The sequence below is a fragment of the Rhinatrema bivittatum genome, chromosome 11, assembly GCF_901001135.1.
Source record: "Rhinatrema bivittatum chromosome 11, aRhiBiv1.1, whole genome shotgun sequence".
NCBI lineage: Eukaryota > Metazoa > Chordata > Amphibia > Gymnophiona > Rhinatrematidae > Rhinatrema > Rhinatrema bivittatum.
This window is the reverse complement of record NC_042625.1, coordinates 26,043,832-26,055,917: the sequence shown is the minus strand read 5'-3', so window position 1 is coordinate 26,055,917 and position 12,086 is coordinate 26,043,832. Positions and strand designations below refer to the sequence as shown.

Here is a 12,086-nt window from a genome sequence, read left to right as displayed (position 1 = left end):
TGTGTAGTACTGGTCACCTCATCTCAAAGAAGTTATAGCAGAATTAGAAAAAGTACAGAGAGGGGTGACCAAAATGATAAAGGGGATGGAATGATAACTCTATGAGGAAAGGCTAAAGAGGTTAGGACTCTTCCAATGGCCAGGGAGTGGTTAATGACGCTAGGTGGCATTGTTGTTTCTTAATTCCCACAGGCAAACAGAAAATGCCTATACACTGTGCTTAGCTGATTTTCACATTTATTGTCCCAGTAAATTGAGTTTATATAATAATCCAGGACTAATAAAAATTGCAATGCATATAAGAATAAGGTATAATGTAAACAAAGAAAATTAATACAAATGTAAAATAATAAAATACAAAACGTATATTCATAGAATAAGTAAATCAAAAGCAGGGGGGGGGGAATATATATATATATAATGTAAAACTAAATCTGCTCACTTCCCTAAGATCATCCCATGAATCTTAGCAATGGAGCAGTCCGAACTCTTAGGACTTTAGCACCGGAGCACTGGAACATCATGAACATCTTGCGTTACCGCCAGTACTGAAGTATTTGTTTTGTAAGGTGGTTTATATAGAATGTGATCTTTATCTGACTTTCCTGCCAAAATGCAGGCATCAATCCTGCTGTGTACTTTTTCTTGCCCATGCATTCCAGCCCTAGGGCAGAGGAGCCTGACAGGTGTTGACTCAAAAAGGTCAATGGAATGTGACCTGTAGGTAGCTCAGTAATGCAAATTTCCTGAGGGCCTCAGAGACTCACCACTAGCACACAAAATTCAGTGGTTTAGTTTTCCAGAGATGACAAAGAACTTAGCAGAAAAAGAGGAGCCAAAAAGCATAACAAATATAAATATACTGTATATATTCTCAATTTATATAACTCAGTGGTTCAATTCTTTGGGGGCCTAACTGGCCCTGCTTGTACAGCCAGGTTCTTCACATCGTCGGTCTCTTCAACCTGGAGAAGAGATAGCTGAGGGGAGATATGATAGAGATTTGTAAAATAATACGAGGAATGGAACAAGTAAACAATCGGTTGTTTACTCTTTCAAAGAGTACAAAAACTAGGGAACACAAAACTAATATATTATGTTAATATATTATGTTAATCTTCCTATCACTTCTCTGCTCCAAGTTGTACTTATCCCTGTTTTATTATAACTGTAACTGTTTTTTGGTTCAGCACCTGTTATTTACTTCGTTCACTATACCTCTCATCACTCCCCTGTTTATTGTAAACCGGCATGATGTGATACTCTCACGAATGCCGGTATAGAAAAAACTAAAATAAATAAATAGATAATAAAAGAAAATATTTTTTTTTTACTCATCGCATAATTAAGCTCTGGAATTCATTACTAGAGGATATGTTGAATGCTATTAGTGTAACTGTGTTTATAGAAAGGTTTGGGCAAGCTCCTGGAGGAAAAGTCCATAAACCATTATTAAGGTAGAGTTGCAGCAATCCACTTCTTATCCGTGGGATAAGCAGCTAGAAATCTATCTGCCCCTTGGGATCCTGCCAGGTGCTTATAGCCTTGATTGGCCACTGTTCAAAACAGGATGCTAGGCTTGATGGACCTTTGCTATGACACACTTCAGCAAGTATTGTGTTCTTAATATTTTTTTGTGTAATTGTCCATTTTGCAAAACCTGATATAAATGAACTTAGTTTAAAAGTTCTACTTAGAATTCTTCCAGTACCAACTTTTTCACAATACCAGCACCTCTGGAGCATATGCTTGACACACTCAGATGAAAACATTTTCCAGTAAGGTAGATGCCAATCCCATGGTTGACCTTCCCCCTTAAATTTCCCCTGATCAGTCCACTGGCAAGCAAGAACATAAGAAATTGCCGTGCTGGGTCAGACCAAGGGTCCATCAAGCTCAGCATCCTGTTTCCAACAGAGGCCAAAACCAGGCCACAAGAACCTGACAATTACCCAAACACTAAGAAGATCCCATGCTACTGATGCAATTAATAGCAGTGGCTATTCCCTAAGTAAAATTGATTAATAGCCATTAATGGACTTCTCCTCCAAGAACTTATCCAAACCTTTTTTGAACCCAGCTACACTAACTGCACTAACCACATCCTCTGGCAACAAATTCCAGAGCTTTATTGTGCGTTGAGTGAAAAAGAATTTTCTCCGATTAGTCTTAAATAAGTTACTTGCTAACTTCATGGAATGCCCCCTAGTCCTTCTATTATTCATGACTGACTTTAGTTTTCTTCCTCCTTTCCTTTCTAACTCTTCTAACTCTTTTTTCAACCTTTAGCTACAAGGAAGAGCTTCAGAAGGTACTGAAAGGGGGGACATGATAGTTAATAAAATCATGAGTGGAGTAGAACAGGTAAATAAAGGATGGTTATTTACCCTTTCAAATAATAAAACAAGGGGCATTCCATGAAACCAACAACCAGCAGATTTAAAACAAATCATAGAAAACACTTTTTCACTCAGCGCACAGGAATCTGTTGCCAGAGGACATGGTCAAGGCTCCTAGCACAGCAGGGTTTAAAATAGGTTTGGACAATTTCATAGAGAAAAAAAAAATCCATAAAACATTATTAGCCAGGTAGACTAGGGAAAGCCATTGCAGTCCCTGTGAATGAGCATCAAGTACTTGTAATCTAGATTCCCCAGTGTCAGTGACAGGATGCTGGACTCAATGGACCTTGGCATGACTTACAGGTCGATACAGTAACGTTCAGTTAAAGATTCCCCGTCTGTAACATGCTGGGAGCGCACAATACAGACGAGTAAGGCGGTCCAGCAATACAGTCTCCAGTTTCACGCGTCCTTAGCGCTTCCTAAAATAAACACATAACCCTTTCCGCACCCAGCATGTAAATGAACGAAAAAGCTGTATAATGAAGGAATTAGCTATTCCCCTCCGATACTGTAACGGGCGCTGATATTATCTCCTCAGTAACCCGCTGTTCTGCCGCGGCCTTAACGTGCTAGTTTACCGCCTCCCCCTAGTAGGAGTTAGTGTAGTGTAGTGTAAAAAACATTGCTTACCTGCCCTGGTCCCCGGTCCAGCCGTCCGGTGTAGCCCCAGTCCGGTCTCCTGCATCCCCGTCCGGTCCCCTCCTCCCGAAGCAAAAAAAAAAAAAAAAAACCGAAAAAGTAGCAAGGCTCGGGCCTGCTACGGTAGTCCCTTCTCCCTTCCTCCCGATTTCGCGGGTAAGTGGCAGCGGGATCCGGGGGCAGCAGCGGCAGCGGGGGGGGGGGCAGCAAAGAAGCAAAAAAAGCGGCATCCGGGATCCGGGGGCAGCAGCGGAATTGATGCCCGTGCGATTTTGGCGCTCATGCCATGAGCGCCAAAATCGCACGGGCATTCATCCAGGCAGAGGGAACCGGTGGCGAAAACGGCCCACGGTTCCCTCTGCCTGGATGAATGCACGGCCCCCGCCGGAATGGATGCCCGTGCGATTTTGGCGCTCATGCCATGAGCGCCAAAATCGCACGGCCATTCATCCAGGCAGAGGGAGCCGACGGCGAACGACCTCCGGCTCCCTCTGCCTGGATGAATGCACGGCCCCCGCCGGAATGGATGCCCGTGCGATTTTGGCGCTCATGCCATGAGCGCCAAAATCGCACGGGCATTCATCCAGGCAGAGGGAGCCGACGGCGAACGACCTCCGGCTCCCTCTGCCTGGATGAACGCACGGCCCCCGCCGGAATGAATGCCCGTGCGATTTTGGCGCTCATGCCATGAGCGTCAAAATCGCACGGGCATTCATCCAGCCGGACACGCGCCCACCCATCCAAGCAGCGGCGGGAACCGGACACCCGCCCCCCGGGATCTGAAGCCATCAGCAGGATCGTAGCTCCCCCCGACGAAGACGAAGATGGCCGCCTGCACGGGGGAAAGCGTGCAATTGGCCGCTGAAGACGCCAAACGTCGTGACGTCACGTCTTCAGCGGCCAATTGCACGCTTTCCCGTGCAGGCGGCCATCTTCATCTTCATCGGGAGGAGCTACGATCTTGTTCCTGATGGCGTCAGAAAAGTAAGTTACTTTTGCGACTTACTTTTGGGATCTTGACAGATCCCAAAAGTAAGTCGCTTTTGGAAAAAAACAAAATTGTCGCTTTTTGAAGAAAAAAAACAAAATTGCTTTTGGTTTTTTTTTTCTTCTCTGCCGCCGCTGCTGCCGCCCACCCGCCCGATCGAACACGCGCCCACCCGCCCGATCGAACACGCGCCTTTGGTTTTTTTTTTTTGCTTCGCCGCTGTGTCCCACCTCCTCCCGGAGCAAGGCTGCTTTCGCGCCCTGCTCCGGGAGGAGGAGAGACACAGCAAGAAGTAAGTCGCTTCGCCACTTCCCTCCTCCCGGTGCCTGTCATTCCAAATGTCATTTGAAATGACAGGTACCAGCGCACCCAGGTTACTGTACAGGTGCTGTATTAAGCGCCTATACAGTAAAATGGGTTGCGCGGGCATAACCCTTCCCTATCGCTTCACAGCCGCGGCATGCATTTGCATGCGATTAGAAGAGAGTATCGGGGACTTAGTGAAGAGAACTGTGCGTGCGGGGAGGAAGGGTGCGCCTGACACTGCCGCACTGTTTCTACCGCGGCCTTACTGTATCGACCTGTTAGCAGGCACAACTTATGTTCTTATGATTCAAGATGGGCTTTCTTGAGTAATGGCGTCCTTCTTGTCATCTTGCCAGATTTGTGGTGTTTGGGATATTGTTGTCACATGCACACTTCGACCAGTCTTGGCTATGGAAGCCTGTAGCTTTTGCAGCATTTACTTCCTCATCAGTCTCCCTTTTTCTCAGTCATTCCTTGGAGGAACGGCCTGATCTAGGCAGGGTCTTGATGGTGCCATACACTTTCCACTTCTTAATAATTATCTTGATGATCCCCTGAGGGTTATTCAAGGACTTTGCAATTCTTTTATACTCATCTCTAGATCTGTGCCTTTCTACAACTTTGTCCTGAAGTTCTTTTGACAGCTCCTTGGAACTCATGTTGGGTTTTGCTTTGAAATGCACTACTCAGCAGAGAGAACCAACAGGAATTTCTGAATTTATCCTGTCATCACGTGAATCAGTAAAATTTAACACAGGTGGGGCCAATTCATTTTGAGTAAATTTGCAAAGGGGTTCCGTGAAGAAAAATAGCAAATACATGCATAAGTAGCATGTTTTTGCATTTATGCAAAAAAGTACATGCATGATTTTTGGTTTTGAGCGCACATTTTACTGCCGAAAAAAGATGCAGTCTGGAGCAAGGTCAAGAAGTATGCGTGAAAGTTGCTGTTTTAGAAGAGAGATGTTTATAAATTATCAAACTTATTAGTACAATTTTACACCTATTTGACTAGTACAATTGAGATCAAACTTGTCTGTTTGCAGTTTTTGGATGGGAGTAATGGCTTGAGTGTCTAGTGAACTGATGGAGATATCAGCGAACGGGTGATCTCAAGTACACACGCAAGCGTTTTCAAAAAGCTTTACGTGGATATGTTATATAATGCATAGCTGTGCATATAAATCGGGATTATACAGCATACATGTTATGGTTTTTTTTGTACCTAAAATATATAAGGTGAATTTTAAAAACCCGACGCACACATTAATTAGAGGATGTGTGCATAAATTGTCCTCACGCACGCTGAGTAGGTTTTAAAAGCTGCCGAGATACACATGTATCTCCTGGAGCGCACATTTTGAAGTTTTCAAAAAGGGGCAAGGTATGGTCTGGGCGGGGCCTGGGCATTTCGGGGTGTCAATTTGAGATGTGCCGCATAACTTTACTTCTGCTATGGGTGACGTGTAAGTTAAAAAAAAAAAAAAGAAAGAAAAATAGGCAGATCTGTGGGGATAACTGGGGGCAGTGAAGGCTAATGTATCAATAGGCTGAAATGTAAATATTGTGCTGTTCAATTTCTCCCCTTCCATCCCAAGTTTATTTTCCTTGTTTTTTGTAACTTTCCCTCTCCCTTTTTCTGATTCACTGTATTTAAAGTTCAAGGTTCTTATTGAAAATATTGTTTTTTACGTTACGTTATGCTTTACACTCCTTGTTATTTGTAAACCGGGTTGATGTGATGCCTATCATGAAACTCGGTATAACAAAAACAATAAATAATAATAAATAATAATATTAAACTAGAGGAGTTTGGAGGACCTATCTTTTAACTGTACAAATTCTGGATGAACTGGTAAAACTGTGAATAGCATCAGTGCGCAGCCTTTTTAATATCCCCCAATTTATGTAGTAGACGCAGCACTTGTGTGCACATGCATGCGCCCACTTAAAATTTGGCACACGTGTGCGCGACCAGGTTATTTTATAACATGCATGCAAATATGTGCGCAAGTTATAAAATAGCCACATCCCTGGGTGTGGGCCTATGCATGCGCACATGTGTGCCCACATGCTGGTTTAAAAGTTACTGTCCCTGTGCAAATGTTTATAAAATAGAAAGATAAAGTAAGTGCTTTTGTTGCATTGGAAATATTCGCACATACTGAAACATACACGCATACTTCCAGAACAGAAATGTGCGACGTTTTATAAACTGTTCGGATCCCACCTCACAGTTTATAAAAAAAACAAACTAGGATAAATCGCTGTGCATCCACTTACATGCACAAATGTAGTACCACGAATAGGTTTGAAAGTTAGGCTCTCTGAGTATGCTTGTTATAGTTAATTAGGTACCCCAGAGATTAAAGTATTTAGGATTGCTTCAGAATTGCAAAAAGATGGGCACTTAATCCAGCCAAGCTATTCTATGTTTTTATTTCTACTTCATCTTTTAAGGAATTCTGGAATACATTTTTCACTTGGCAGTTGTGGGGTTGTTGTGAATTAAACCAGAACAAATCCTGGTTTAATTCATTTTACTTTCAAGTTATAAGGCAACAAAAGGTGAACATTTTGGAAGAGGGTTTATGTTTTCTATATGCATTCACAAAAAGTATGCTCACCTTTACGTGAAAGACAGGATGTCACATCAAGCAGAATGTTAGAACACACCCAGAAAATTCCATTTCACTTTACTTAATCTGCCTTTTTATTTCTTGAGACAAAATATCACCAAGTTACAGTTTTCAGTAGGTTCAAGTTCACTTACTGTTGTATAACTTGTTTAGGTTGCTGATTAGTTCAGTCCAAATTTAGTAGCTCTCTAGTATTTGACACAGCTTTTCATTAATTCTTAGTCATGGTCAGTAGGTATCATTCATCTAGGTTAGTTCAGCAGTATGCTACTTATTTTTCAATAAGTAAACAGTTTAACAGAGATACTATGGTTTGGTGGTGTTATGCTACCATAGAAAATACTGGATGTAAACAAATGTCAGCCCTGGAGCTTTGCTTTTCTACTTCCTGAATATGAACTATAATGTGAGTTGACTTTTTCTTTTATTGTATTCCTTCTGTGTAGTGTCTTTTAAGCAGGATTGTCTTGCTCAAAGAAATGCTTGTGTTTAAAAACATGGCAAACCAGAGCAATAAAAAGTTACATACTTAGAGAAACTATGAACTGTGGTCTTGCATTCTTTTTTATATTTAGGTAATTTGCTGTGGACCACTGACATGGCAGCTGGTGTGAAGGAATTACTTTTTCATCTCCTGGCGGAACTACTTCGCAAAATTCACCATTTGGAGCAGAAAAAAAACCCATCAGGATTGTCTTCCTCCATTACACTGCAGCTGAACCCCTGTTTAGCCATGCTCATGGCTTTGCAGATAGAATTACGCAAACTGTATGATGAAGAAACTCAAAACTGGGTATCTGGAAATGCCTGTGGTGGCACTGGCACTGGAATGGCAGACCAGGGACGGTTCTCCACATACTTCCATGCACTGATGGAAGTTTGCCTTTCAATAGCAGAAGTGACCCTTCCAATCAATATGAGTTCAGCAGTCAGTGTGATGTCATCAGGTGGTCCAAATCTAAGCGACTCTTCATCCTCCTCTTCATCTTCTCCTGGTCAGACTCCGCAAAGCCCAAGCCTTCTCTCAAAGAGGAAAAAAGTCAAAATGAAACGGGAAAAGACTTGCTCTACCAGTAAACGGTCCTCTTCATTGACGGCAGATACTGATACTGCAATCCTCAATATTGGAGGCGGCAAACCGGAGGATATGTTATGGTTTCATAGAGCTCTCACCCTGCTATTGATTCTCAGACATCTAACTAACAAAGACCCAAGAGGGCTGGGTGTGACGAATGATGCGGTAGCTGATGCTTGCCAAGCATTAGTGGGGCTGACTGCTCATAGTCGATTACTTGTGATCTCTGGGATACCAACTCACTTAGAGGAGGCTGTTGTCAGAAGTGCAATCCGAAAGGCATGTAGTGCACATGGTGGGGTTTTCAAAGATGAAATCTACATTCCTTTGCAAGAAGAAGATACTAAAAATCCTAAAGATAAGGCAGAAGGAGGAGACTGTCCAACGGAACTGGACAAGACATCTTCACTTACTGGTGCAGATAGTTTAGATGTGAGCAGCTCTAGCAGTACTATGCCTGCTATGAGTGTTAGTGCCTCAGCTTCCACAAGCCAAGCCTCAATTTGCAGCTCTCAGGGCGTCTCACGGACAACCAGTGACATCTCCGTAGATCAGTTTCAAGTTGGACAAGATCTAGCCATTCCTTCAGGCCTGTTGGAGCCGCATGTTATTTCCAGCCAGGACAGTTTAGATCTCTCGTTGTGCAGCACTGGGAGTCTGGTCAGTATTGGAGAACCACTTGACAATATAGAAACAGCTTCCATTTCAGATATGGGATCAATGTACACAGTTGCATCCCTGGACAACCAACTTGTGACATCACGACCAATCAAAGGTTTTGCCGTAGTAGAGGTAAGTTTTCCAAAAATGAGGACTTAATTTACAGTACTCTGCACTAATCGTATTGATGATTGCTTTATTAAAAAAGCAATTAAATTAGGTTCCATACTTCTTCTTTGATTTCCACCCCTCAAAACCACCCTAGAAGTTTATATTTTCTCACAGCCTTTCCACTTCAGGCTGATTTTTCAGGAAACCACATCTTTGCTATTTTCATATAATCAGTTAAGCATGCAGTAAAAAACACACTAAAGAAATGGAACATTTTACTAGCATTCATGTGAACTCTAATATGAATTGTGCATTTTTCAAACAAATTAAAATCTTTTTTTATATATATATTTTATTTTTAATTTTGTATCCAGGAAGTAAAATGCACCAGAATTGAGAAATGTCATTTGGCCACATTCCTTACCCATGATGGTTTCCACGTGCACCATTCTATGATGTTTTACATATATGCATTATAAGATTCTAGAATTAATTTAAAAAGTGGGGGTGGGGAGAAAAATTGAGAAACAATGAAATCCTGGCAACATTATTCCCACCTGATGCATGTTGCTCCCAAAAATTTGCTATTAAGTTTTACTGGTTTGTAGGTTAAAAGAGCTTTTCAAACAACACTAATACAGCTGTTTGTAAGTATCATGAGTCCAACTATTGACCAGTACATGTCCCTTCATGCTGAAGCCATCCCTGTCTTTTGTCCATAATGGCAACACACACAAACACAGATTTCTATTTAGAAAATACATTCCAAAGTGTTACATAATGCCTTAGTGATACCCCTTACACTCACTTAGGATTAACCCAGTGAACACTTGGAGGGTCCAGCAAAGGACTGCTTAGGTCCACCTCCCCAAGTGCCCCTGCATTGGCACTCTCCTACCTGCCCACAAGCTATCTCCTGGTAGTGTCTAGGAATACTGAGAACCCAGGATTCACAGTTCCCAGAAATGCACTTAGAGACCAAATGCAAAAAAATTGGGGATTGCCAGTCAGAGAGACAGTGCTAAAAAAGTAAAAAGTTTAGCGAACAGTGAACAGAAAAAAATGGATTAAATTTTTCGCATATAGCCAACAGATAAAATACAAGGATTCATACAGCTGCACTCTCTAGACAAGTTTTACTGTACTTTTTCAGTGCCTGGGGATCTTAAGGATAGGTTGTACTCAAAAGGATGTATAGAGGTGGGAGAGAGCCATGGGACAGATCTGCTTCCTCTGTACTTCTAGCCAAGACTGGAGAGTTCTAGTGAGTTGCAGGCTAGTTCCACCAGAGCTGGTACTGTACAGCCAATGATAGGCCAAAGCATTGGCTTCTTGACCAATCGTAACACAGAGTGCGTACTCCATTTCTGTATGGAAGTGGAGGACATATGCATTCCAAATCTTTGGATTAAGCAGTAGGTTAACACATTTAGTCGAGCTGCCAGAAACTGCAGAGCAAAGCAGGCTCCTGTATGCCTATCAGTGCAAGGACTGCAAGGGAAGGCAGTCTTACTGGGGAAATGAAAGATTTCTGTGAATAACGAGGAGCCTCAACAGGCACAAAGATGCCTATTTCGTCACATAGACATAAAGCCAAAATGACAAAAACCGAGGGAAACAAATTCAATATATCTCAAAATATTTTTTGATATGAAACAAGTAATATTATTGTCCTGCCACAGTATATAACTTGTGACTTGTTTTATATTCTTGTATACAGGTAAGATCTCGAGCTAAAATTGAGAAAATCCGAGCCAGTTTGTTTAACAGTAGTGACCTCATTGGCTTGTCAAGTCTGGAGGGTGAAGATGAGTTAATGGAAATGTCAACAGAGGAAATTCTGACAGTCTCTACTGTAAATCAGAGTTTGTTTGATACACAAGGAATCCCTGTCCTAGAAGATTATTTTACAGATAAGTCAATAAAAGGTACAAAGTATAATAAATTTTGGTGTACCCCTGCTTACTGGAGTATAAAACTGTGCTTCTGGATAACAAGCTGTTCTGTTATTTTGCAGTGAGCAAGTGTATAAAAACTTTTTCTGTTTTATGTTATAAATGTTATAATGCTTCATAAGTACATATATGGAAAACTTTTATGACTTAAAAGCGAAAAAGAAAGTGGCCCCATATTGGGTAAAGCCCACAGTCAATTGACTACAACTGTAAATGAACATTTTTAAAATAAACTTTGACTTCGTGAGAATGGTTTATGGATCAAGTCCTCACACCATCACCAATCACAGTTTTCAGTGTGTCACGCTTCACTTTCAAATCCTTCACTTATTTTTATTCAAATAACTTTTGTCTTCTAGTTTTACAGTGGTGTTCATGTATTTTAAAGCTTTGATGGTAATGGTTATGGTCTCCTGTGGCACTCACATTCGATGTGCTTTACAGACTGATTACATAAATGTTATTCAATTAAAATAGTTCCTTGTTTTATTGTCCAAGGAGGGATGAAGTCATCCATGCTGGGATTTGGTCCTGAGTTTACAGAGAGATTTTTGAGCTGCCTCTGGGTATCTGCTGTTTTAAAAAAAAAAAAAAAAAAAAAAAGTGAGCTGTGCAATGTCGTGTGTCTGCTGGGAAGAAAGGAGGATTCTACTTAAATCTTAAGGAGAGATAAATTGATTACGCAGAATATGGGAGTATTTAGCAATGGAAAAAACTCACTTTCCATCGGCGTGAAAAGGGATGTTATGTATATTTGTCTATATTTCCAGCAATTTTCTCTGGTTCAGTTCAATCAGAATGTACTACAGCTGGGCAATGATATTAGAAGCCGTCACTCACTGCCACCTGAGGTTTTACTCCACTTTTATTTCCTTGCTATCTTCCCCTTACAACTGGCTATTGCAGGACTGTTTTTTGTTGGGGGGGTTTTAAGAAGAAGCCTACCAGCAAGAAAGATTACTAGAAAAATTAATTAATTAATCCCCCACCTTAACATGGATCATTAGGTTTTATCAGCAATAAATATAAATGTGAGGGATCCAAAAAGATGAACTTATTCCCTCTATGTGTTAATCTAACTTTTAAGAAAAACCTAAAAACGTGGCTTTTCAGGCAAGCCTATACAGAATCACATGATCACTCAGACACCGGTCAAAGAGGAAAATAGTCCAACATCAGATCCTCGATCACCCATATTCCCCTCAAGAACCAACCACGCCAGATCTGAACAACTCACCTGTTTAAGACTCCTTCTCTGATTCATCAGTCTTCTTTAATTCATGCATAACTCGGATTTTTGCACTTCAA

General features: G+C 41.5%; 1 protein-coding gene across 6 annotated transcripts in view; it reads left to right on the top strand.

Annotated features, from left to right (window-relative positions):
• The window catches only part of HECTD4 (HECT domain E3 ubiquitin protein ligase 4), a 541,903-nt gene that overhangs the window by 427,068 nt on the left and 102,749 nt on the right, over positions 1-12,086 (top strand). For all 6 annotated transcript variants that reach the window (XM_029571656.1, XM_029571654.1, XM_029571657.1 and 3 more), the window contains 2 exons: positions 7,553-8,844; positions 10,544-10,751. In XM_029571656.1, the coding sequence (XP_029427516.1) occupies positions 7,553-8,844; positions 10,544-10,751 (1,500 nt within the window). The remainder of the gene's footprint in view (positions 1-7,552; positions 8,845-10,543; positions 10,752-12,086) is intronic.